The 27,832-nt window shown below is 49.3% G+C and overlaps 1 protein-coding gene across 2 annotated transcripts in view; it reads right to left on the reverse strand.

Annotated features, from left to right (window-relative positions):
- Positions 1-27,832, reverse strand: part of FOCAD (focadhesin) — a 142,374-nt gene that overhangs the window by 97,384 nt on the left and 17,158 nt on the right. For both annotated transcript variants that reach the window (XM_081176061.1, XM_081176062.1), the window contains exons 6-11: positions 17,940-18,041; positions 16,265-16,469; positions 14,499-14,705; positions 12,466-12,553; positions 10,140-10,345; positions 6,134-6,391 (exon numbers count right to left, since the gene is read on the reverse strand). In XM_081176061.1, the coding sequence (XP_081032187.1) occupies positions 6,134-6,391; positions 10,140-10,345; positions 12,466-12,553; positions 14,499-14,705; positions 16,265-16,469; positions 17,940-18,041 (1,066 nt within the window). The remainder of the gene's footprint in view (positions 1-6,133; positions 6,392-10,139; positions 10,346-12,465; positions 12,554-14,498; positions 14,706-16,264; positions 16,470-17,939; positions 18,042-27,832) is intronic.

Raw genomic sequence — 27,832 nt, forward strand, 5'->3', positions numbered from 1 at the left:
TCCGCTAATAATGGTAATAGATCTTGTGTTACAATGCACAAATGACCTCTCACTCAAACAATTTATTTTATTTCCTCCCCTTTTTGCAGCACGGTTGGATTCACATGCAAAGTAATAACAGTTTTTGTGGGTTTTCTCTTTTTTTGCACAGTGAGTCAATTCATCCGATTAGGAATACTCTATTAAAGTCTTTTGCAAACAGACCAAGTCAGTATGGCCTTAGCAGCCATGTTATTTCAGTAAAGCCAGTGTTATTTTTTCGGGGAGTGGGTGTGCAGGGCCACTGGCGGAGGAACGGGAGTGCGGAGGGAGCGGACCACCCCCGGCACCACTGTTCTAGTAGGGTGCCATCGCAGTGGGGCCCCCGGGCACACACCACACTCCCCGCGTGTGCACCAGGCACCACACCCTTGCAGGTGGCGTACCACACCCCCAGGATACGCACCATGCCCCTGCAGGCGGCATGCCACACCCCTGGGCGTGCGCCACACCCCAGGGGGGCCCCAGCCATGCCCACGCCTGCTCTCCGTCCCCGGTAGCGGAGCGTGCAGCTTCGCCACTGAGCAGGGGTACGCATACACCAAAACATTTTGTGAATCCAATTTTGACCTCATTGAGGGGCAGTACAGTGGTACCTCGGGTTAAGTACTTAATTCGTTCCGGAGGTCCGTACTTAACCTGAAACTGTTCTTAACCTGAAGCACCACTTTAGCTAATGGGGCCTCCTGCTGCTGCTGCGCCGCCGGAGCACAATTTCTGTTCTCATCCTGAAGCAAAGTTCTTAACCTGAAGCACGATTTCTGGGCTAGCAGAGTCTGTAACCTGAAGCGTATGTAACCTGAAGCGTATGTAACCTGAGGTACCACTGTATTTCAATATGAGTAGGAAAATGAGAGTACAGTGGTGCCTCGCAAGACGAAAAGAATCCGTTCTGTGATTCTCTTCGTCTAGCGGTTTTTTCGTCTTGTGAAGCAAGCCCATTGAAGGATTAGCGTATTAGCGCTATTAGCGGCTTTTAGCGGCTTTTAGTGGCTTATCTGCTGATCGGATCAGCTGATAAGCGGCTTAGCGGCTTAGAAAAAGGGGGGGAGGGGGAGAAAACCAGCAGGAACTCGCAAGACATTGTCATCTTGCGAAGCAAGCCCATAGGAAATTCGTTTTGCAAAGCACCTCCAAAACGGAAAACTCTTTCGTCTAGCGAGTTTTCCGTCTTGCGAGGCATTCGTCTTGCGGGGCACCACTGTACCCCTAAATATATATTTGGGGGGGGGAAGCACTAAGTGAAGCTATTTTATTTCCCTCTATGCAATCCAAGGATGGTTGCCTCCCATCCCTAGAAAAACAAAATTGCTCCATTTTTGGACCAAACTGTCCCTTGTCCTGTTGGACAACAACAGCAGTCGGTAGAGCGTGAGGCTCTTAATCTCAGGGTTGTCGGTTCGAGCTCCACGTTGGGCTAAAGGTTTCTGCATTGCAGGGGGTTGGACTAAATGACCGACTCTATGATTCTATGAACCCTTCTTCAGTATCTCAAAAGAACCACAAGTGACAACCGATAAATTAAGACTCATCGTTTTCACATCTCCTAGTCATCCTTGCTATTAAAAATGCCATCAATGCATATATTGTTCCAACATATAAAACAGCAATTACCATATTTTCCGCTCTATAAGACACACCAGACCACAAGATGCACCTAGTTTTTGGAGGAGGAAAACAAGAAAAAAAATATTCTGAATCTCAGAAGCCAGAACAGCAAGAGGGATTGCTGCGCAGTGAAAGCAACAATCCGTCTTGCTGTTCTGGCTTCTGGGATAGCTGCGCAGCCTGCATTCGCTCCACAAGATGCACACACATTTCCCCTTACTTTTTAGGAGGGAAAAAGTGAGTCTTATAGAGCAAAAAAATGGTATCTCGAATGCAGCTCATCCCCAAACTGCATTTACATGAAAATTAAGCCCAGAGATGTAAACAAAATTTAATTCCAAGAGTGCTTATGGTAATAACAATAGGGGTTGCTCGTGCGTAAGTTGCCGCCACTCCTGGCTAGGTTGCCTGGTTGAACCTTTTCTCTCTGGACAGCCCTTCACTTCGTGGCTGTCTCAGTCGCTAGCAGAATCCGTCAGTGGGCGTTTCTTAAACCTTTTCCAGCATAAAAGCTGTTTGACGCCAAGTCTCCTCCTACTCTCCCTGCGCGGAAGTCTTCTGCGCAGGGAGGGTGTGGGTAGCGGAGGACCCGTGCTCTCCCTGCTGGTCTCCGGCGAGGAGTCCTGGAGCCCCCTCACCGATTCCCCCATCTGCCCCCCTTTATCCCTGGTGTTACGCTGATTTCCTTCCCCCGCTGATGAGCTGCCTCTCTCCCTGCTGGGCCCTTCTCCAGCATCACTCGGGAGCCTTGCCTCCGCCTCTGGCTCCGATGTCAGTTCCCTGACACTTATCATCACCTCGGGACAACTCAGTGTCCCTTTATTGCAACATAAGCAGCTGCCAAATTGCCTGTACCAACCCTTGTCTTCCAAAAACCTGTCTTCCATTATCTCACGTATTACACGTATCGTTTAATTATTGACTATTTTTCCAATCAGCAGTTTCACACCACCCAAACTATATTTGTTACTTTCCAAAGTAACGAACATGCCTTAAGGCTTCTTTCAAATTTCAGAATCTGAGTCCCAAAAGAACCTGGGTCACGATCTGCCGTGAATTTTCATTCGAGAAACCTATTTCATCATCGAAATTTCTAAAATCTAAAATAATAATTTTAAAAAATAATCTGTTACAAAAAAATCTATGACTCTCCTGCTAGTAACAAAGTCAGCCATAAAACTTCCTGGTAAGCCAAATACCTGAAGTTTACAGATCCAAAATGCATTTTTTGCCATGGTCAATGTGGTTGACTTGGGGTTAAGCCATATTCTGATCCATGACTATGCAAATAATTTACAGCAGACAGCCACTGGCACCACGTTCTCTGCCGTTCCCTCTACTTCCCCCATTAGCTCCCCCAAAAAGCAAGCTTGTTTTTTATTCCGATGGAAGACCTCGAACAAAGACAACCCGAGCCATTTGAGGCCGAAAAGAAAATTCCCAAGATCCCCATTCCTTGTAAAGCAGTTTCCATTTATCTGTTTTGAATTAATACGATAAAAGCATCCCCAGCAAACCATCTGCAGGCAGCTGTTCCCACAGAGAGCTGCAAACAGCATGGCACGATTCCATGGTTATCATTGTTTGGGCCTTTTTGCATTTTGAGTGGATGTTATTAAAAAGCAATAAGACAAGCAGGGAAATTAAATACAGTGATCAGCTGTAGGATTTCTGAAGAAGTGTTTTGCTTTCACTGTATTCTTGTTGGCCTTTGAGACTCTTTTATGCAACTTCACGGTGCATAAATAGCCGTTATAAAAGGTGCTGTGCGGCTTTTAATTCCCCCCACCCCAACCAGCAAAAAACACACATGTTACCAGCATATAAAGAAGTATTTCATACCTTTTTCTTAATCCTATGCCCGTCCTTGTAAAAGTTATTTGCCGTAAATTAGTCTGTTGCTTCCGTTTGCATTTTAGTCAATGTGAACATTACGACATTCTAATTGCGCCAATATATACAAGAGCCAAACCCAAGCTCCGATTGACACCTCCCTGTATCTGAAAAAAGCTTTCATGAGCAAGACCCTTTCTGGAAGAGACTGTTATGAGAAAAATACTGCTCCCTTTCCCTTGTGGGGTACCCAAGAGCCTGTATAGAGTCCTTATGTAGGTTCCCTATCGGTAGGGAAAAACAACAGAGGCTAACCAGAGAATTGTTGTTGAGTCGTTTAGTCGTGTCCGACTCTTCGTGACCTCATGGACCAGAGCACGCCAGGCACTCCTGTCTTCCACTGCCTCCCGCAGTTTGGTCAAACTCATGCTGGTAGCTTAGAGAACACTGTCCAACCATCTCGTCCTCTGTCGTCCCCTTCTCCTTGTGCTCTCCATCTTTCCCAACACCAGGGTCTTTTCCAGGGAGTCTTCTCTTCTCATGAGGTGGCCAAAGCCTTGGAGCCTCAGCTTCACGATCTGTCCTTCCAGTGAGCACTCAAGGCTGATTTCCTTCAGAATGGAGAGGCTGGATCTTCTTGCAGTCCATGGGACTCTCAAGAGTCTCCTCCAGCACCATAATTCAAAAGCATCAATTCTTCGGCGATCAGCCTTCTTTATGGTCCAGTTCTCACTTCCATACATCACTACTGGGAAAACCATAGCTTGAACTATATGGACCTTTGTTGGCAAGGTGATGTCTCTGTTTTTTAAGATGCTGTCTAGGTTTGTCATTGCTTTTCTCCCAAGAAGCAGAGAATATTGAGAAACAAAGCATCTAGTAAGCCTGATCTTCATTAAACTGTTGCAACAGGTCCCCCGTTCAACCCACACAGAACATTGGTGTGCAAGCCCTTATATAGACTTTTGAAATTGCCTCCCCTGTAGCTCAAGACCATCCCCCAAAATGCCATACATACATCACAGAAGCAGGTGGTCCCGAGCAGAAATTTGAGTGTGTTGCTTCTGAATACTGTACCTGATAATGCCTTATCTGATTGCCTTTTCTGGGTAGCCTGGCCATTTCTTGGAGATGGCAAATACTTAGTTCCGGAATCTCTTACGCATATTGAGAGTGTGCTCAGCTTAACAGATACTTGCCAGACTGTATAAGCCCCTAAAGTCCAAGGACAACTGGAAGACTTTTCCCATTTCCTTCATCCTATTTGAGGTCAATTTGAGTCAAAATGGCTTCAGGATTCTTCTCCTGTACTATTTCAGACATGTGGCTTATATACTTGTTTATATACTTGTTTGCCTTGTACACTTATGAACATATAATTTATATATATGAGACCTTAAATTCTTATAACAGAGACAAACAAGCACTGTCAGCTGGTTAAGGAAGCAGACCACACAACGGACTACCAGTGCTTCTCTCAAAACTGTGTTTAAAACATCCCAAGAAAGTGGAACACAAGAGGATAGGAAGCTGCCTTATACAGAATGAGACCACTGGGCCATCCAGCTACACTGACCTGTCATATAATAATAATATTATTATTATTTTATTTATACCCCGTCCATCTGACTGAGTTTCCCCAGCCACTCTGGGCGGCTTCCAATCAAGTGTTAAAAACAATACAGCATTAAATATTAAAAACTTCCCTAAACAGGGCTGCCTTCAGATGTCTTTTAAAGAGAAGATAGATGCTTATTTCCTTGACATCTGATGGGAGGGCGTTCCACAGGGCGGGAGCCACTACCGAGAAAGCCCTCTGTCTGGTTCCCTGTAACCTCACTTCTCGCAATGAGGGAACTGCCAGAAGGCCCTCGGCGCTGAACCTCAGTGTCCGGGCTAACAATGGGGGTGGAGACACTTCTTCAGGTATACAGGATTAGGGCTTTAAGGGTCAGCACCAACACTTTGAATTGTGCTCAGAAACATCCTGGAAGCTGATGCAGATCTCTCAGGACTGGTGTTTTGTGGTCCCAGCGGCCGCTCCCAGTCACCAGTCTAGCTGCTGGATTCTGGATTAATTGCAGTTTCCAGGTCACCTTCAAAGGTAGCCCCACGGAGAGCGCATGGCAGTAGTCCAAGTGGGAGATAACCAGAGCAAGCACCTCTCTGGTGAGACAGTCTGCGGGCAGGTAGGGTCTCATCCTGCGTACCAGATGGAGCTGGTAGACAGAATTGACCTGCACCTCCATGGCCAGCTGTGAGTCCAAAGCTGTGCACGTGGTCCTTCAGGGGCACAGTTACACCATTCAGGACCAGGGAGTACCCCACACCCACCCGCCCCGTCCCCCAAGAACAATACTTCTGTCTTGTCAGGATTCAACCTCAATCTGTCAGTCGCCATCCATCCTCCAACCGCCCCCAGGAACTCGCAAAAGACCTTCACCGCCTTCACTGGTTCTGATTTAAAAGAGAGGTTGAGCTGGATGTCATCTGCATACTGATGAACTGTCAGCAGCTCTCCATTCCTACCTTGGCAGAGGAGATGTGCCAAAAAGCCAGGAGCTACAGCGTGAAGGCATCACAGACCAAACTGGAAGGAGACGAGAGCAGCCTTGGCTGCAGGCCCTCCATCACACGTCCAGGTTATTCTTACCTGGGACGAATCTGCTTTGGCGAGTTCTGTAGTGGCAGCTAATACGTCACGAAGGCAATCTCCGTTTTCTTGAACAAGGAGGTAAGCCAGCAGAAGGAACACGTGGGCAGGGACTTGCGTTGTAATGGGCAGCACGGATTTAAGAGAAGACAGCCAGTCGGAAACGGAAGATGTCTCTCTCAGGAGCCCCAGGAGCCTCCAGGTTGTATGCAATGAACCATAAGCACTGGTGATGGGGAAGAAAGGTTCGGAAGAGGCCTGAGGCAAAAGAAAAGGCATGTTCAAACCAGGAAAGTCCGCATGTTCAAAATAAGGTACTCTATAAGTGAAATAAAAAATTTAACTGTTCCTCAGCTATTTGCCTAAAAAGCATGCAAAGATTTTTTTTAAAAAATGACACAATCTCACTGCTGTGAAATATATTTCCTTCAAATAAATTACCGACACTGCTGCTAATAATTGCTGTATTTTTCGCTCTATAAGACGCACTTTTTCCCTCCTAAAAAGTATGGGGAAATGTGTGTGCATCTTATGGAGCGAATGCAGGCTGCACAGCTATCCCAGAAGCCAGAACAGCAAGAGGGATTGCTGCACAATGCTCCCTCTCGCTGTTCTAGCTTCTGGCTTAGCCACACAAAGCTTCTTCAGGCTCTGCTCAGCGCTCCCTTTAAAGAATGTTTTTTTCTTGCATTCCCCCTCTAAAAACTAGGTGTGTCTTATGGTCAGGTGCGTCTTATGGAGTGAAAAATACAGTGCACAAGCCCTTGCCCCAGCAACCACTCACACGTCCCCCAAATGCACTATCTGGGAATAAGACACCACCCAATTTTAAACATTTTTTCTTTTAAAAAGGAACCATGTTTTATACACGGAAAAGTATGGTTGGTTTCCAGGCAGGAGTTGATCATGGTGAGGGTTTGCCAAGCGTGCCTTCCTCTTAGCACGCTTCTAAGCACCCAGGTGACAGCTGAGGAAATGACGCCTTGTGTGGATGATACGATATGCACAACATAAATGTGATAAAGGGTCTTTCTTAGGGAGTCTCCCCAGGCCACATGCCCTCTCTAGCCTTGTTCCACACCTTCTCCAAGCTTTTCTGTCCAGCCTGAACTCTGAGGATGCCTCGCAATTGCCTGGGGGATGGGTTGTAGCTCAGCAACTTCCTAGAATCCTCTGGCAGTGGAATGGCTGGGATGTGGTTGCATCTACTGCCCCCTCCCCACTCTTTGCTAGGATATTGATGTTCCGTTCTGCCTTAAGAGGAACAGATATGTGGAGTTGTTGTATGTCACATGTCTGTTTACTTCCAGCACAGTCTGCTGGGAACTTCCGTTGTACATTGCTTTTGATGTACGGCTGTTTTGCTTGGACACAAAGGGAAGCAGACATGTTTTTCCCTTTGTTCCTGAACTATGCTCTTCCGTTGTGAAGATTTATTCACTCCGCTGATAAGAGCGTGCTCAGCTTCTGAACGTTTCGGAGGCTCGAGTCGCTGATTGATGCTGTTCCGAGAACCGGAGTTCGCCCGGCTGCCGGCCGGTGGCTGCAGCCAGCTGGGGGCCAGCCAATTGCCCCTGTCTCCCAGGCAGCATCCCAACTGTTAAGTTGTGGGTGAACATATCAGACAACACAGCGATTCTTCAAAGCAGCTCTTTATTTGTAAGCTGGAACAGAACTGAACTGAAGGGTTCAGCCAGCCTGCTTATATAGAGCTCCACTAGAACGCAACAGTAACCGTTTTCTGTAACTATCCAATCACTGAACATCACTTTCGATCCCTTATTTGCATATGTGGACCTGAACTATCTACAGTATCCACCTGCTGGCCAAGGGTGAGAACTTCAGTACATAACACCAACACTCTTTGCCTCTGGCCATGCCAGCACCGCCATGTGGCCCACAGAAGGTTATTCCCAAGGGAAAGTGGCCCTCGGTGTACAAATCAGTTTCCCAACTGGGAGAGACATCAAAGGAAGCAGCATCAGGGAGAATAGGCAGGCTTGGAGGGGGGTACCTGAGGGGCTCTAACTGGTGCTGCAGACCAGCCTGTCAGGGGTCTCTTCCTCTTCCTCCTCCTCCTCCTTTTGACAAGGGGCTGCAGGGAACTATGGGCAGCCATGCCCAAGACTAGCCAAGCGATTCCCAGCATCGCTAAGGTGACACACAAACTGGATTCAAGGCAGGAGACAATTTGCTCTCAGGTTTTGAATCGGCCAGGAGGTTTACGAACGAGCTGCCAGAGCAGTTCCACGGAATGGCGCAACGGCCCTTTTTAATTATATTGTTCAATGTAATGTAAATTCATTTTGGATGATGGGGAGTTATAACGCCCCTGTACTTTACCTGATCTTTTAAAAAGCCATTTCGTGCAAAAGAATTTTTTTAAAAAATGTTACCCCTCCCCCTGTTTATCGCCTTCAATTATTGCATGTGGAAAATTAAGATCCAGCCACCTGCAATGTTGGCACTTTGACTGATGGGATCGCTTAGAGGTAAATGTGTCCCGTTCCCCACCCCCACCCCCCAAAAAATCACTGCTCCCAGAGGATTTCTACTGCCTTCCACTGTTTTCATTCTGCTGCCCAGTATGAGAGCATAATATGGGGCTGGGGTGGGGGATGTAGAGAAAATTCCACAGGATTATTTTGCGGCAACCCAGTTTTACAAGACAAATAGCTGTTTTTTTCCGGACTGGGAATGATATCAGAGTAAGATTTGGTCCTTAAGGCTGAAATCCTATCCACGAATGAGAGAATAACCCCCACTGTTTACACTGGGACTCGCTTTGGAATTGACACGCTCAGGGCTGCAAAGTTAGATATTCCGAATGACACCTCCAAGTTAGATTAGCTTCCCAAATTACACCCGGGTATTGTTTATTGCTCTATTCCGAACTCAGGAACTTCTATCACATTCTAAGGCAGGGGAGGCAAAAGGCAGGCAAGGCTTCAACAGAGAGCCAAATTTATCCTGGGCCACTTCCAGTGGTCTGCTGGAATCAGGAATACAGAAGAGAATGCTGGACAACCTCAAGGCTAGGGACTTAATTGCAAGGCCTCCTCACAATCTGGTTTGTCTAGGGAAACTGGAGGCACTTTGTAAGTGCTAAGTCACCATGAGCCATGTTTGAATAGTGGATTCAAGTCTCAAAGAGGAGCGGGAAGCAAGGGGCAAGCTACATGCTGGAGTGCAGCGCTATGATTTACCGTATTTTTCTGTGTATAAGATGCCCCCTCTTTTTTGGGACTCTAAATTGAGAAAATGGGGGGAGATTGCCCAGAGTTGTTGAGCGGGGGGGGGGGGGTTGCCGAAAATAGCTCACCCGCCGGACCGCCACTGCCAATCACTCACACATTAACGAAGCAACCAATCATCTGCATGCTCGCCGAAAGCAAGCACCAAACACCCGCCCAATTGCCGCAGCAGCCAGTAGCCAGCGGACCAACCAATCATCCACGAAAATGCCGCTGACAATCTCCTGCTCGCGGCAACCACCAATCGCCCGTTCAACTTCTCCGCTATCCGTGTATAAGACGGCCCCCAATTTTTAGCACAATTTTATAATAAAATAGTGACGTGGGTGGCACTGTGGGTTAAACCACAGAGCCTAGGGCTTGCCGATCAGAAGGTTGGCAGTTTGAATCCCTGCGACGGGGTGAGCTCCCGTTGCTCGGTCCCTGCTCCTGCCAACCTAGCAGTTCGAAAGCACGAAGTGCAAGTAGATAAATAGGTACCACTCCGGCGGGAAGGTAAATGGCGTTTCCGTGCGCTGCTCTGGTTCACCAGAAGCGGCTTAGTCATGCTGGCCACATGACCTGGAAGCTGTACGCCGGCTCCCTCAGCCAATAAAGCGAGATGAGTGCCGCAACACCAGAGTCGGTCACGACTAGATCTAATGGTCAGGACTCCCTTTACCCTTTGTAATATAATAACCTTGTCTTATACAAGGAAAAATAAGGTACTTCCCAACAGTAGAAAAACGAAAGGTTCTGAATGGAAGCCTCACCAGTTGCGTTTTCTCTTCCTGCAATTTTTCCTGCTGGACGATTTCTAAAAGAGTAATGGCCAGCTGCTGCCGAGTGGGGCCACTGTCCTCCTCCACCGAGCAGCCCTGCGCGGCGCTGGAAGACAAGATCTGCAGAGCGGGCATTGCCAGGAAGGGGGCAACTGCAAGTGTCATCTTGGTTTCAGAGCAGGAAAGGAGCTTGATGGCTACAAGGACAAGAGCAAAGCTGTAAGCGGGACTGCCCAGGGGCAGAGGAAGGGGGCAGGGGGCCACCACAGATGCCCTCACTGAGGGGGGTGACATTTGGTGCGCTGCCCGCCCGCGACTCCCACGCCTACCCTGAGCTGTCAAGGTAAGGGGGGGAGCTGCGCCGCTTTACCAGCAGCATTCCCCCCTTCCCCCTTCGTTTTGACAGCTGGGTGTCAGGAGTGTGTGCAGGAGCCAGGCCCTGTGACAAATAGGACTTTGCAGGACTGGGGCCTTCCTAAGTTTGTTCTGAAGAGGCACGGTGCGGCCGCACAGGTGAGGCTGATTGGTAACTCACAGCACCTGGTGGCAAGAGCCAGGAAGGGATATAAGGTCAGCATTTCCCTTCGGCTCTTTGCCACAGCAACACGTTCCCTGCCTTGCTGCGTTTGGCTTCTTGCTTCCTGATCCTTGAACCTTGGCTTCTTGACTCCCTGCTTCTTGATCCTCGGACCCCTGACTTTGTGACTCCTTACTTCCTGACCCTTGGACCCCTGACTTCGTGCCTCCTTGCTTCCTGACCCTCAGACCCCTGACTTTGTACCTCCTTACTTCCTGACCCTCAGACCCCTGACTTTGTGACTCCTTGCTTCTTGATCCTTGGACTCTTGACTTTGTGACTCCTTGCTTTCTGACCCTAGGACCCTTGGCTTCTTGACGCCCGGCACTCTGACCTTCGGACTCTTGGCTCCTGGCTTCTGGACTCCCATTCCTGCTCCCACCCTGCCATCTTGCCCCCAGTCCTGACGTCCCCTGCCAGGACTTTGATCACCCCTGAACCGGACTGTGACACTGGGGGAGGCTTGGGAGTCGCGGGCAGGTGGCGTGCTGAATGTCCGCCATGGGCGGCTCACTCTGCCCTGGCTGCAGGACGCGCACGTCGCTCCAGGGACCCAAGCGGCTATCCCGCACGTGGGAGGGCATCCTCTGCACCATGCCGCCCTCGGGAGCGCCCTGCCCTGGGCAGCGCGGGCATATGATGCACTGCTGGGACCGCCTCTCCCCCCCCCCCCCATGAACCTGACTGGACCCTGAGATGATCTTCTGAGGCCCATCTTTCTGTGCCTCCTCCTCGAAAGGTCTGGAGGGTGGCAACACCAGAAATGGCCTTTTCTGGGAGCTACTTCACATGTGATTATGGTGCTTGGCAGCAACAATGCTGCTCCAAAACCAGGAATGTTCCTCAGGAACTATCGTGTGCAGTCTGAAATACCAAGCCCTTGTTGAGGTGATCTAAAACCTATACAGTCATACCTTTGGATGAATACGCTTCCGGTTAAATATTTTCGGGTTGCGCTACGCAGCAACTCAGAAGTAACAGAGCGCGTTAATTCCAGGTTTCGTCACTCGCGCATGCGCAGATGGTAGAAATGACGTCATGCGCGGAAGCGGCAAAAAGTGACCCGCGCACACGCAGACGCACAGTCAAGTTTGACGTTCGCTTCAGGATGCGAACGGGGCTCTGGAACGGATCCCATTCGCATCCTGAGGTACCACTGTATTTGCCTAAGCCCAAAATCACAACACTCTTTCGTTCTGCATCCTGGGTGTCGGGCCAAATGCTTGCCAACACCCAGATTGTTGTTACTATTATTCCATAATAATTTGTGAAACATGTAAAAATAATAAGACAGGTGATGCAAAAAAAGAGAGGCGGGGCAGGTTAATGGGCTTACATTGTAATTTAGACAGAAATTAAACTTTTTAAAAAGTAATAAAAAGAACCCCCAAAGACCCAAGGAAACACAAAAATAAACCTCCTCAGCCCCCACAGGCTATGTAAATGGAAGTCACAAGACATAACATGTATATCAACCTTTTCTTGTCCCTAATGAACTATTTTGCTCCAAACAAACCATTTCATGGTGTTAATAATTTTACACTTCAAAAAATGATAATAAGAAAACCACTAATTTCCATTCCGATTAATAAAACCAGGCTGCAAAGCCAAATATAGTAGACTTGATATGCCAAGTAAGGTTTCTGGATTAAAAAAGACAACAAGAAGACAAAATGAAGGGAAACAATTTGGAAGCGGGGGATTTTTATTAGATATATTTCTTTTACAACAAAGCCTTACCTAGCTTTAAGATTGGTTTTTGCTGACTGGCTGGAGCCTGAAGCAGTAGCAAACCTAATCCAATTACGGCCATCTCCGATGGAATGCCCTAAAAGAACAAGGGGAATACAACCAAAGGTGAAATCTTTTCAGTCTAACAGCTTGTAGAGATAAACTACCTTGACAAGGTTTTACACCCCTGTTTTCCAAAACACATTGTGTTGAATACAGTGGGCTGTGTCCAAGCCCAGTTTCGAAAATAAATCACCCAGGGTCCCTTCTGATGTTACTTCGGGGCATGGGAGCAACTGCAACTGACTCTTTCCTCCTGTGCTTCTCCGATAACTTGGGATGTCTGCAATCTGACAAGGGAAGCTGGAAAGGCAGCTCCTCCCCAGGACTGTTTCTGCAACAGTGTCATGGGAAAGATGGACGTGTCTGAAAAGGGTCTACAGGGGTACCTCGGGTTACATACGCTTCAGGTTACAGATTCCGCTAACCCAGAAATAGTGCTTCAGGTTAAGAACTTTGCTTCAGGATGAGAACAGAAATCGTGCTCCGGCGGCGCAGCAGCAGCAACAGGAGGCCCCATTAGCTAAAGTGGTGCTTCAGGTTAAGAACAGTTCCAGGTTAAGAACAGACCTCCGGATCGAATTAAGTACTTAACCTGAGGTACCACTGTATATATCTACAGTGGTGCCCCGCAAGACGAATGCCTCGCAAGACGGAAAACCCACTAGACGAAAGGGTTTTCCGTTTTGGAGGTGCTTCGCAAAACGAATCTCCTATGGGCTTGCTTCACAAGACGACAATGTCTTGCGAGTTCCTGCTGGTTTTTTTTTCCTCCCCCCCCCTTTTTCTAAGCCGCTAAGCCGCTTATCAGCTGATCCGATCAGCAGATAAGCCACTAAAAGCCGCTAATAGCGCTAATCCGCTAATCCGTCAATGGGCTTGCCTTGCAAGACGAAAAAACCGCTAGACGAAGAGAATCACAGAACAGATTATTTTCGTCTTGCGAGGCACCACTGTATATATAAATATATATATATATATATAAAGCAGTGGAGGAAGAATTACTGAACCCGTAATCCAGCAAGTAGGAGGTCATCCAAATTATATAATTGTATATTTGATTAATTGTTATTTGAGTTGGTATTTAGATTCAATATGCATATAATGAGGTTTGTTTTGGATTTTTTGTAACTGAAAACTAATAAAAATTATCGACAAAAAAGGGTCTAAAAATCTTAATGTTGAATGCATCTGCATAGATTTTTTTTTTCCATTTTAGAATTCCTGGCTCACTCCTTGATTTTGATGAGAAGGCAGTTAATTTTGTATCAGTTCTGCTAGAAACACCAACAGTTCTCACATATCACATCGTTCTATGAGTCAGGATCCCCTTCTGGAACCCGAGACCCTGCATCTGTGAGGGCAGAATGCATCAGATGAAGTTTGCCAAACCGGTTCCTTTGTTAAGGTGCTGGCTAGTTTGGTGCCACGATTTAGCATCACAGAATAAGTTGCTCTGTGGCATAGGACAAATGAATTGCCATGGGCCGGCTAGAGGCAGAGGAGTGAGTGGTGGGGGGCAGCAGCTGAGGAACCCACAAGGGAAGAAGGCTCTCTGTCGTTTCTGGGCTACTTTCGGGTTCGGCACGATGCACACACACGCAGTCGTGCACATATCAAACGTGCCTGTAATTTGCAAATGGGCATAGAATTAGGCCCAAGGTTCTCCTGGTTACACAACTAACAATCCTCAGTGTCCTTTGGTGTCTTAACGTCTACTACCGTGAAAGAGTGACATTGCTCTGGTATGTTCTAGAGTGTTGCGGACATGAAGCAAAAGCAGCTTGGGAACCCAAATACACAGCACTCTTAAAAATAAATAAACTCTTAAATTGTACTATGAGGCTTAAATTGTACTACGAGGCTGCATGTTTGGTGTGGATTAGTGACTGGATAAAACTGGAAAGGAAGAAGCATTAGATTTGGAAGGTCACAACAATAGATATTCTCTCTCTCCCTCTCTCTCTCTCTCCAGATCCTACCTCTTTCAGCAACTCAGCATTTTCTTCCAGTAAGCAAATCACGGACGAACACTCCCCAGTGACCTGCAAGCAAACCTCACAGATGCATAAGAGTTGCAGGCAGAGCTGGCGCAACTGGGCTTTCCAAAAAGCGGGGTGGCGCTGCAGACTTCGGACCAGCTGCTCCAAAAACAGCAGCTTTTCTGTGACCTGCGGCAGGTCTTTTAGCTGAAGGAAGGAAATAAGTACGACTGAGAAACTCGTTCATTTATTTACTGCAAACGTGGGTCTTCAGCTCCCCATTTTCTCGTTACAACAACCCTACAAGGTGAGTTGAGTGGTTGTGACTAGCCATGTTAGTCTTAAGTGGAAAACGGGAACAGTGAGGGCGGCTGTTCCACACAGGGAGGACTAGATGCAAAACACAGTTGGGTTCTTGAAGCTTTAACAGAAGAGCAGGAAAGGGAATTTTGGCAGGTCGCAGTGCTTCAGGAGGGTCAGACATTCCCACTTCCACACAGCTGCGGAAAGCACAGAAACCCTGTCCTCTTCTGCGCATCCCTCCATCTACTTTCACTTCCCTCTGTGCGCCCTGCTGAGAGCACTCTCAATTTCTCAACCTGCAACTTCAAGAGCTCAAAACATCCATTTGTTGGCAAATGCAAGATTTTGAAAATATATGTCCCCTAGCTCAGGCCTGCCTGAGGAACACCTGATTACCTCAAATATACTTCTGTGGTCTGACATACTGCTTCCTTCTCTTTCGGAGCCACCTCTACCATTAGGCAGAATGAGGAAGCCACCTGAGGTGACAGGTGTGTGTAGCAGGAGAGGATATATTGTTTATTAATATCCTACCTAACTTGCGCTAGCAAGTTCCTTTACTTAGCAGAGTTACATTCCCCTTTTTAATTGCACAGCAGATAGCTGGTTGCAGGCTCGTGTGAGCCTCTCACTATTATACAATTCAATCTATATAGATAGAATTGTACGTTCCTGGTAAGTTCCCTTGAATCCCTATTAAAAGAATAAAGATGCCACAAAAAGTCAATACAAGAAGTTTCCTTACATCAGTTCAGAGTTGGATCCCTGAAGGCAGAATTAGTTACAAATATCTGCATGTGGATCTACCCCATATGAGGGAATAATCCCAGTGCTTCTGCTAGCCATAACTGTCAACTTTCCCTTTTTTTAAGGGAAATTCCCTTATTCCGAATAGGATTCCTCGCAAGAAAAGGGAAAAGATAACAGCTATGCTGCTAGCTGAAAGCTAGCAGAGCAGTCTTAGCTAAAAGCTGGTCAAACGACGAAGGGAGTGAAAAACAGAGAGAGTGCTGCATGACTCGTCCTTTTGTTACCTGGACAGGTAAGATCACACCCCCCTTCTATCACATGCAAAGGAAGGATGCTCCAGCCAGGAGGACCAGGAAGTTTTGACAGGCTGAACCAAACATTTCCCTGCATGTCCACTCTAGGAAAACAAGGAATGTGGTATTTGACTGCTCCCAGTGGATTACATCCCACAAGGTGCTGGGGGGGAAGAGACAGGGGCTAAGGAGACAGGGGGGCTAAGGCCCTGCACCCCTTGAACTAGCCTGCTGCCCTCCGGTGAGGTGTAAGACGGCACCTCACTGTGAAATGAGATACAACAGCTAGGCCACTCAGCTTCTGAACATCGAACGGGGGCGACGCCATCTTGTTTTCCACTTCAAGCCGCAAAGCATCTGTCCCTCCTCAACGGATTGAAGTGCTTTGATGCTGTCAGGTAGGAAAGAGCCATGCCTCACCTGATAATGTGGAACCAAGTCACAAAGCAGCTGAAGGAGATGGCGCTCGAGGGCACAAGGTTTCTCCTTGTTCTGAGGCCCACGCGGCTGAAGCAAAACTCCAAGCAGAGCCATTCGCAATTCCGCATGTTCCCTCAGCTGGCAAGGCTCACAGTACAGGTATCGCAGGAAAGGTCTCATTACAGAGACACATGAATTCTCCGCGCTGCAGGTGGAGAAAACGATTTGGTGAACTTACAGAGAACAGCGGAGAAACAAATGGAGGTTTCATCGGAGGCCCCATGATTTTCAGCGTAATTGAGATAATTGAAGAGATTTACAGGAAATGAAGAAATCGGGTTGTATCCAACTGTGGGGTTTGTGCACACAAGGCAGCGTACAAAGTTTTCACCACTGCTCCCCTGAACCATCACAAACTTCTTTCTCTAACACAAAACCACAATTGGATGAAACCCTTGGGAAGATGGGTGCATATGGAATACGTCAAACACACATTTAATCATCATAGTATTATTTTTACCCCACCCATCTGGCTGCATTGCCCCAGCCACTCTGGGCGACTTCCAACACATATAAAAACATAATAAAACATCAAACATTAAACTTCAGGTGTCTTATAAAAGCTGTATAATTATTTATCTCCTTGGCATCTGATGTGAGGGCGTTCCACAGGGAGGGTGCCACCACCAGGAAGGTGCTCTCTGCCTGGTTCCCTGTAGTTTCACTTCCTGCACTGAGGGAACCACCAAAAGGCGCTCTCTTACCCCCCCCCCTTTCTGTTAAGGAACAGGTCAGATACAGTACTGCAGGGATCACACCACCTGTGCCCCCCCCCAAGGCCTTTCCTCTAGGCCGCAGGATCCCCTCCCTCCACTGAAATTAGGATTCTGTTAACTAACTGGGAGACTCAGGAACCAAAAAGACAAGGACTTCAAAAAGGAATGGGGAAAATTTACAATTTACTTAGGAAACCATAGGCGGGCTATAAGAATCACTTGTAAAGTAACAAAGTTTACGGACAATCTGGAAAAATGAAAATAGTGGAGAACATATTGATATGTAGTCTTAATGATTTTAATAAGGACCCATGTAGGGGATGGGGGAAAAGTCAAGAGATTTAGAGAATCTCACAAAATGATTACACAAATTATTTGATTTGTAAATTTCTATTGATAAATATATATATTTATTGTTTCAAAGAAAGAAAAAAGGATTCTGTTGTAGCCAACAAATCAGGTTGTGATGTGCTTACTTAACGGGTACGTGTGGTGCCCACAATGTTTATCCAGTTTATAAACGTGCCCATGGGCACAAAAAGGTTGGCACCCCTGTGTTGTGCTTGGTTTAATATAATAACAACAGGAAACAGAGGTTTCAGTTTCCTACTTCTTGGAAAAATTAGAGGGTACATCTTTCCATCTCCTTCTCATTTCTGTTTCTGCAGCAGTTCTGCTGCATGGAAAAATCGACATGCAACTCTATCATCACAAAGACACACACACACAAAAAACCCCACACGCATTTTCTTTCTCCATTTTGTAAAGCCTGAATTCAATCATGAACCTGATTCATAAGCCACATAAACATGACTTGGGCACTGCATATTGCCCCAATGTGGCCTTTTCAAAATCTCCCATCCCCGGAGAGTGAGTGTAAATTTTGCTGGCTTCCCTACCTCTCTGGACACTGCTGGAAAAAGGCTGTAATCTGCGGCAGGAGAGCTGGCCAGCAGTCAGGTCTGTTCTCAAGAACGGTGATCAAGGGATGAGGAGAGTTCCTGGGGGGAAATTAATAAATAAAACTTAAATAGAAGAAAATGTGGAAGCCAGACTAGCCTACAAACAAATACAACTGCAGGTGCAGGCATTCCCCATTTCTTGCATGTTTTTCATATAGAATTACTATTAAGTTGTGACTGCATTCAAGTTGCATAAATCCAAGCTTTAAAAAAAAAATTCTGCTTATTTATTTCACACGCAGGAGAACACACAGTGATGCAAAGTCCTCGGCTGAGCAGGAGAGACATTTCAGGGCAGTGCTACCTTTGAAAGAGAGAGCAGACCACATACAAACCTGAACAAATTAACTACCATATTTTTCGCTCTATAGGACGCACTTTTCCCCTCCAAAAATGAAGGGGAAATGTGTGTGCGTCCTATGGAGCGAATGGAGTCTTTCGCTGAAGCCTGGAGAGCGAGAGGGGTCGGTGTGCACCAACCCCTCTCGCTCTCCAGGCTTCAGGCAGCTATCCGCAAGCCTTCGGAGCGCTCCGAAGGCTTGTGGACAGCAGCCTGAAGCCCGGCAAGCGCAGCGCCAATTCCCGCTGCGCTCGCCAGGCTTCAGGCAGCCGTCCGCAAGCCTTCTGAGCACGGTGGGAGTTCCTGCTGCGCTCGGAAGGCTTGCGGATAGCTGCCTGTTCTGGGGGCTGGAGTCGGGGGAAGCTCGGGCTTCCCCCGTCCCTAACCCCGCAAGCTCCGGGAGCGGTGGGGAGGTTGCACAATCTTGCCGCCGCTCCTGAACTGGGGGGGGGGATAATTCCCTCCCCTTTATTTCCCCCCAAAAAAACTAGGTGCGCCCTATGGTCCGGTGTGCCCTATGGAGTGAAAAATACGGTAGTTAATTCAGTCTTGAGATGGAAAGAAGAAAAAGTCCCCACCAGCCACCAGAGACAAATGGCAGATCAAGTTGATGGACTATGCCGAAATGGCAAAAATGACCGGAAGAAACAGAAATCCGGAAGAAATTTCAATAAGGAATGGGGAAAATTTAGAATCTGTCTTAAAAACCATTGTAAATTTGTTAGTGGGATTAGAATAACACTTGTAGTTTAATGGTGAATTTTGGACATAATGGAGATGTAAAAGATTTGGATTATTCTAAAAGTTGCAGGAGGAAAGGACTAACAATAGGACCCACAAAGAGGAGGAGGAAAGTCCGGGAAATTCTGCGGAATCTTTTTTCTATATTGTATGTTGATACGTTATTGTAAAATTTTAATTAAAAAACCCCAAATAAATAAATTTGCAAAAAAAAAAAAAATTATTTAAAGTGGGAGGGGGGCTAGTTAATTAAGTCTCAAGGCACACAATGAAAATACCTAGTTAACAGTCTGAAATACAGAATATGTTTTAAGCCAGATTATTTTGGCTGGCCTTTTCTGTACATTTTCCAGATCTGCAATTTCCTCTTTGAGCTGTGGTGACCACAGTTGGACAGAAGTGTGACCATGCCTTAGATCTGTGTAATGTAGCCAGGCGCATTTTACACTGGGCTATCAGCCACCTGCGACCAAGTGAAGATGCCCAGGTGCCAGGATGCTGACTGACGTCTCTACCACCTGGAGGTCCATGCCTAGGGATTCTTGGATCTGGGCTATTTTCACACACTAAGACCACATCCTGTAGAATTCTATCCATTATATTTTATCTGCACATTCAGAATGAATTTCAGGAACCAAAAAGTCGTATTGAAATATGCAGCGTTCGAGCCGTCTGGCAACTAGGCAGTTTTGACGACTGTAATCTTGGTTGAACGGAAGTGAGAGCTGGACCATAAAGAAGACTGGTCACCAAAGAATTGATGCTTTTGAATTATGGTGCTGGAGAAGACTCTTGAGAGTCCCATGGACTGCAAGAAGATCAAACCTCTCCATTCTGAAGGAAATCAGCCCTGAGTGCTCACTGGAAGGACAGATCCTGAAGCTGAGGCTCCACTACTTTGGCCACCTCATGAGAAGAGAAGACTCCCTGGAAAAGACCCTGATGTTGGGAAAGATGGAGGACACAAGGAGAAGGGGATGACAGAGGACGAGATGGTTGGACAGTGTTCTTGAAGCTACCAGCATGAGTTTGACCAAACCGCAGGAGGCAGTGGAAGACAGGAGTGCCTGGCGTGCTCTGGTCCATGGGGTCACAAAGAGTCAGACACAGCTAAACAACAATAACAACCTTGGTTGAAGGAGCCATTTGGTGCCTGGCTTATATATCTGAATTTCTAACACTGGTACAATGGTTATGGGAATCGGAAGCAATGCAATGCAAGCATAGGCACAAGAGCCAATTTGCTCCCTGCCTTACCACCTCTTGGGTATTTTAATTCCAGAGACCCGGGAGATGGAGGTTAAGTGCATCAACAATACATTCCCAAAAGGGGAAAAACCAGGAGCAGTGTTTTACCAGGGACAAGAACCAGGAATTAGAACCCAGTTATGATAAAGAGGAAGAAGTGAAAAGTGCACAAGTCAAAGAGTTTTGCCTACAGGTGGCTTGCAAAATGGAATTACCGTACTTCTATTCAGTGCTTTTCTGCTAGAAAGAAAGGTGTGTGCTCTTGAGTACCCCCAGAAAAAAAGCACCGCTTCTATTCTGAAACATTATCTGCATCTTGCTTTTTTAGTAGTAGGATCTTGCATTATGGCTCCAGACTTACTAAGGAAACAATTACAAAAAAACCCCCAACAATCTTCATTAAGCATAATTTCAATGGAACGTCAACAGATTTTTAGCTTTGTCTGGATTGTGCCATGGTAATCATAACCCCACACTCTCTGCAACGACGGTGATGTAGCCTGTCATAGACAACATTCCTTTTAAATAAAATGAATGTACATTCGAAATCAAATTGGATACAGCTTGCAATTGTACTTTTCAGATTCTCAGTGATCTTCTTAAGATAAGGGGTGCATTTTATGGTGTCAAAATGTTCACTGTCACCCCAAATAAAAGGTTTACCCAAGCTGATTGCAATATATTCAGTACCTAGCATCCTTAGTATTCTTTAGGCAACTGTCGGAAGGGACCTATCCTGAAAGCAGATGCCAAAAATGAACCTGCCTGTTGGAGGAAGGACCCTAGCTTAGGGTTACCAGACGTCCCCGTTTCCCAGGGACAGTCCCCGGATTTGCGAATAAGTCCCCGGAATGTCCCCAGATTTCATCTAATGTCCCCGGGAAATGCGGCGGTGGCAGTCTCAGCAGCCCGGAGCAGTTGGCTCTGGCTGGCTTCAGGAGCTGCTCAGAAGTCCCCATATGATGGTGGTGCAGTGGCTCTAAGATGCAGCTTCCGGGCTGCCCCCGCCTTCCCTGACCCCAGCAACTAAGCCGTGAAGGGAGGCTTCATGCTGCCTATCAGAGCAGCTTCCCAACTTCTACTTGCGTGCAAGCAGGAGCGGGGCAAGGATCTCTCAGCTGTGAAAGGAGGCTTCCCGCTGCCTATCAGAGCTTGCGTGCAAGCAGGAGGGGGCAGGGATCTCTCAGTTAGGCAACGGGAAGCCTACCTTCCCAGCTGATGGATCCCTGCCCCTTTCTTCTTGCACGCAAGTCGGAATGGGATTGGGGCTGCTTCGATGGGAAGGGAGGCATTGTGCTGCCCGAGCCTCGCCGCCACCGCCACTCTCAGCCCTCCTCCGCCTTCCATGCCTGACCCACCGTGCACCGCTTCCCCACCACCACCGTAGAACCAGCAACTCAGGGGCTGCCCAGGCTCATGGAGAAAGCAGATAGAAGCCTCGGAGGAAACGTTGAGGTCAAGGCAGCGGCTGCCCCTCTGCCACCACCATCGCTGTAGCATCAACGTCCCGAGCATGTTGTATGTATTTGTTTGTTTGTTTGTTTGTTTGTTTAAAGTGTCCCCAGATTCATTGAAAAAAAGCTGGTAACCTTACCCTAGATGGACAAGTATGACCTCATAAACTCAAAGGTCACTGCCATTTGGCTGACTCTTCGTAGCTGCAGGGCTCTGGGAGATTCCCAGACCAGAGAAATCAATACCATCCTCTGAAAATGGCTTCCAAAACAAAAGCAACTTCTTTCCCATCGGACTTGTCCCCAAATCTGCCTAGATCCAGCCCAGCTGAGAAAAAGACTCCTAAATTCCCCATCAAGATAAACGTGTTATAAAAGAATAGATTTACCGAGTTAGGGTTACAGCGGTCAAGCAAGACCCGCTGCTATAATTGTTGTTAATTATTCTCATAGGCCATTTAGCACCAGCAAAGGACTTTATAGCCATTATTGTGTGCACAGACGATGTTTCACAGCCCGCCACGCCATCTCATCGACTGGCAAGGTTATCACAGATCAGCCGCAAATGATTTCCTGATTATCCCATCCCCAGGCAGTCGGAAGAAGAGTTTGGATTTGATATCCCGCTTTATCACTACCCGAAGGAGTTTCAAAGCGGCTAACATTCTCCTTTCCCTTCCTCCCCCACAACAAACACTCTGCGAGGTGAGTGGGGCTGAGAGACTTCAGAGAAGTGTGACTAGCCCAAGGTCACCCAGCAGCTGCATGTGGAGGAGCGGGGAAGCAAACCCGGTTCCCCAGATTACGAGTCCACCGCTCTTAACCACTACACCACACTCAAGGCTGGAGAAAGTGTTTCTTCCCAGCAGCCCGCACTCACCCTGGGAATTACTAATACACACACACACAGAGCTGCGCGGAGACGATTCTAAGCAGCTTCCTTTGCAAGCTGCCTCCACAAAACAAGTTGTCATTCATGAGTGCCATTGGGGCACAGGTCTGTGGTCCCACGCAGCCAAATCGTACCACGACACAGCAGGGCTGTTTGACATGCACCTTAACATCAAAGGAGCCCATTCCCATTGTCTGGTCTAAAGGTAAAGGTAAAGGATCCCTGGACGGTAAAGTCCAGTCAAAGGCGACTATGGGGTTGCGGCACTCATCTCGCTTTCAGGCTGAGGGAGCCGGCGTTTGTCCACAGACAGCTTTTCTGGGTCATGTGGCCAGCAGGACTAAACCGCTTCTGGTGCAGCGGGACACCGTGACGGAAGCCAGAGTGCACAGAAATGCCATTTACCTTCCCGCCAGAGAAGTACCTATTTATCTACTTGTACTGGTATGCTTTCGAACTGCTAGGTTGGCAGGAGCTGGGACAGAGCAATGGGAGCTCACTCCATTGTGGGGATTCGAACCGCCGACCTTCTGATTGGCAAGACCAAGAGGCTCAGTGGTTTAGACCACAGCGCCATCCGTGTCTAAAACCACTTAGCTCATTGGTTGTCAACCAGTGCACTGTGGCGCCATGGGGAGACTCAGGGACAGTCCTTTCATCACCATCATCATTTCCCTATCAGGAATGCCGTTCCCATCCAGCTGGAAAATAAGACTTTACACATTAAAAAGCTTCCCTGCACAGAGCTGCCTTCATATGTCTTCTAAAGGTTGTTTGGTTACTCATCTCCTTGACATCTGGTGGGAGAGATTTCCACAGGGAGGGGCCACCACTGAGAAGACCCTCTGCCTGGTTCCCTGTAGCTTCACTTCTCACTGTGAGAGAACCACCAGAAGCTCCATAAATTCCTGCATTATCTCTCTCTGTTTCTCTCTCAGGAACACTCAAAGGGAGACAGAGAATTTAACTTGCAGCCTTTTATCTCCCTAAATCTCTCTCTCTCTTTCTCCCCAGTGGCCATCCTTCCTTAAGTTCTCCTCCTCCTCTTCCTCCTCCTTGCTGCCTCCCAGTCACTTCCCAGATTCCCATTCTCCCCACTTACGTGTGTCCTGTAACAGAACCGCAGTGGGTAAGTGGCTCCCACAGTGGTCACACACACAAAAATGTGGTTTTTCAAGGGAGTTGTGAACTCAAAAAGGTTGAAAACCACTGACCTAGCTGTAACACTCATTAATAATAACAACAACAACAACAACAACAACAACAACAACAACAACAACAACAACAACAACAACATTTTTTTATTTATACCCCGCCCTTCCCGGTTTTAAAACCTGGCTCAGGGCGGCTAACTGAAAATATAAAACACTGATTAAAATGTGACTTTAAAACAGCATAAAACAGCATAAAGTACAACATAAAATGCAGCATCAGTATCAATAAAATGCAAGAATTCAGGGGGTCATTTTTTGGGAGGGGGGAACCCAGTCAGTAGACATCAAATGATCACCAGGGCTAACTGGCCAAGTTGGTCCTACTAGGGCCAGGAAGGAGACCAGGGAAGAATTTAAATGTGGGGTCCCAGAAAGGGTTTCTTCAGGTTATCACAAGAAGAAGCCCACATGTTACAGCTGTATTTTATTATTTACTGTGTTTATAGAGTGTTTTTCTGGTGATGTATTCAAGGTAGTTATAATTTACCCATGGCTCCCAGAGCCCAAGTTTAATGCCTGGTCGCACATTCAGAGAGAGGGAGAGGAGAGACCTTTCATTGTGTGGCCTTTCATTGCCTATGTGAGCCAAAATAATGCAACAGAACGGTGACAGAAACAAAGAACTTTCTCACCAAAGGACACAAATATCTGAAATATCTGGGGCTTTCAGGTCACCCTCTCACCCTCTCACCCCAATGTCTCTGACTGTAGAAGAGCTGCAGTTTGATCTACATCATAAATTCAGAGGCAGCGGCTGCCATGCGTTTCCGCACATTGCAGCCGTGACGCCCATTTCTTCAATAACACAACACCACACTCAACTACTTCGCATATGCATTTTTAAAGCATGCTACTTCCTGCCTAACTATGCCTAACATGTGGTAAATTTATGAATTTATGATGTAAAATTTATGATGTAAATTTGGGCTCCATGATCACTGCAGATGGTGACAGCAGCCACGAAATTAAAAGACGCCTGCTTCTTGGGAGAAAAGCAATGACAAACCTAGACAGCATCTTAAAAAGCAGAGACATCACCTTGCCAACAAAGGTCTGTATAGTTCAAGCTATGTTTTTCCCAGTAGTGATGTATGGAAGTGAGAGCAGGACCATAAAGAAGGCTGATCGCTGAAGAATTGATGCTTTTGAATTATGGTGCTGGAGGAGACTCTTGAGAGTCCCATGGACTGCAAAAAGATCAAACCTCTCCATTCTGAAGGAAATCAGCCCTGAGTGCTCACTGGAAGGACAGATCGTGAAGCTGAGGCTCCAATACTTTGGCCACCTCGTGAGAAGAGAAGACTCCCTGGAAAAGACCCTGATGTTGGGAAAGATGGAGGGCACAAGGAGAAGCGGACGACAGAGGGCGAGATGGTTGGACAGTGTTCTCGAAGGTGCCAGCATGAGTTTGACCAAACTGCAGGAGGCAGTGGAAGACAGGGGTGCCTGGCGTGCTCTGGTCCAGGGGGTCACGAAGAGTCGGACATGACTAAACGACTCAACAACAACAACTTCCTTTTTTTTTTTTAATAAAATTTTTATTAGTTTTCCACATTTTGTAGAGACATGACACACACTAATAGACAAAGACAAAAACATGCATACCGTATTTTTCGCCCCATAAGACGCACCGGCCCATAAGACGCACCTAGTTTTTTTGGGGGGAAATAAAGGAAAAATTTTTTATTTCCCCCCCCCCGGTGCGCTGCGCTACACCAGGAGCTTGGGGCGTGCGGAGCTCAGCGCGCCCCAAGCTTCTGCGTGCAGGCAAGGTCTCCGCTAGCGTGGGAGAGCTGGGCGCCTCTCCCAGGGCTAGCGGACCCCTGCGCTAATCCAGAAGCTTGGGACGAGCTGAGGTCAGCGCGCCCCAAGCTTCTGCGTGCGCGCAAGCAGTCCGCTATCCTTGGGATAGCCGCGGGGCTCTCCCAGGGCTAGCGGATCGCTGCGCTACACCAGGAGCTTGGGGCGTGCTGAGCTCAGCGCGCCCCAAGCTTCTGCGTGCGCGCAAGCAGTCCGCTATCCTTGGGATAGCCGCGGGGCTCTCCCAGGGCTAGCGGATCGCTGCGCTACACCAGGAGCTTGGGGCGTGCTGAGCTCAGCGCGCCCCAAGCTTCTAGGTGCGCGCAAGCAGTCCGCTGCCGCCCTAAGCCTCGCGCACCCGGTGGGACCTCCTGCCGGGTGCGCGAGGCTTGCAGACACTCGCCCGAAGCAGGGAGAGCCCTCCGGAGGGCTCCCCGTGCTTCGGGCGACAGGCTGCCTCCCCAAGCCTCGCGCACCGGGCGGGACCTCCTGCCGGGTGCGCGAGGCTTGCAGACACTCGCCCGAAGCAGGGAGAGCCCTCCGGAGGGCTCCCCGTGCTTCGGGCGACAGGCTGCCGCCCCAAGCCTCGCGCACCGGGCGGGACCTCCTGCCGGGTGCGCGAGGCTTGCAGACACTCGCCCGAAGCAGGGAGAGCCCTCCGGAGGGCTCCCCGTGCTTCGGGCGACGGGCTGCCGCCCCAAGCCTCGCGCACCGGGCGGGACCTCCTGCCGGGTGCGCGAGGCTTGCAGACACTCGCCCGAAGCAGGGAGAGCCCTCCGGAGGGCTCCCCGTGCTTTGGGCGACGGGCTGCCGCCCCAAGCCTCGCGCACCGGGCGGGACCTCCTGCCGGGCGCGCGAGGCTTGCAGGCATTCGCCCGAAGCAGGGAGAGCCCTCCGGAGGGCTCCCCGTGCTTCGGGCGACGGGCTGCCGCCCCAAGCCTCGCGCACCGGGCGGGACCTCCTGCCGGGTGCGCGAGGCTTGCAGACACTCGCCCGAAGCAGGGAGAGCCCTCCGGAGGGCTCCCCGTGCTTCGGGCGACGGGCTGCCGCCCCAAGCCTCGCGCACCGGGCGGGACCTCCTGCCGGGTGCGCGAGGCTTGCAGACACTCGCCCGAAGCAGGGAGAGCCCTCCGGAGGGCTCCCCGTGCTTCGGGCGACGGGCTGCCGCCCCAAGCCTCGTGCACCGGGCGGGACCTCCTGCCGGGTGCGCGAGGCTTGCAGACACTCGCCCGAAGCAGGGAGAGCCCTCCGGAGGGCTCCCCGTGCTTCGGGCGACGGGCTGCCTCCCCAAGCCTCGCGCACCGGGCGGGACCTCCTGCCGGGTGCGCGAGGCTTGCAGACACTCGCCCGAAGCAGGGAGAGCCCTCCGGAGGGCTCCCCGTGCTTCGGGCGACGGGCTGCCTCCCCAAGCCTCGCGCACCGGGCGGGACCTCCTGCCGGGTGCGCGAGGCTTGCAGACACTCGCCCGAAGCAGGGAGAGCCCTCCGGAGGGCTCCCCGTGCTTCGGGCGACGGGCTGCCGCCCCAAGCCTCGCGCACCGGGCGGGACCTCCTGCCGGGCGCGCGAGGCTTGCAGGCATTCGCCCGAAGCAGGGAGAGCCCTCCGGAGGGCTCCCCGTGCTTCGGGCGACGGGCTGCCGCCCCAAGCCTCGCGCACCGGGCGGGACCTCCTGCCGGGTGCGCGAGGCTTGCAGACACTCGCCCGAAGCAGGGAGAGCCCTCCGGAGGGCTCCCCGTGCTTCGGGCGACGGGCTGCCGCCCCAAGCCTCGCGCACCGGGCGGGACCTCCTGCCGGGTGCGCGAGGCTTGCAGACACTCGCCCGAAGCAGGGAGAGCCCTCCGGAGGGCTCCCCGTGCTTCGGGCGACGGGCTGCCTCCCCAAGCCTCGCGCACCGGGCGGGACCTCCTGCCGGGTGCGCGAGGCTTGCAGACACTCGCCCGAAGCAGGGAGAGCCCTCCGGAGGGCTCCCCGTGCTTCGGGCGACGGGCTGCCTCCCCAAGCCTCGCGCACCGGGCGGGACCTCCTGCCGGGTGCGCGAGGCTTGCAGACACTCGCCCGAAGCAGGGAGAGCCCTCCGGAGGGCTCCCCGTGCTTCGGGCGACGGGCTGCCGCCCCAAGCCTCGCGCACCGGGCGGGACCTC

The sequence above is a fragment of the Podarcis bocagei genome (assembly GCF_964188305.1).
Source record: "Podarcis bocagei genome assembly, chromosome: 17".
Classification (NCBI taxonomy): domain Eukaryota; kingdom Metazoa; phylum Chordata; class Lepidosauria; order Squamata; family Lacertidae; genus Podarcis; species Podarcis bocagei.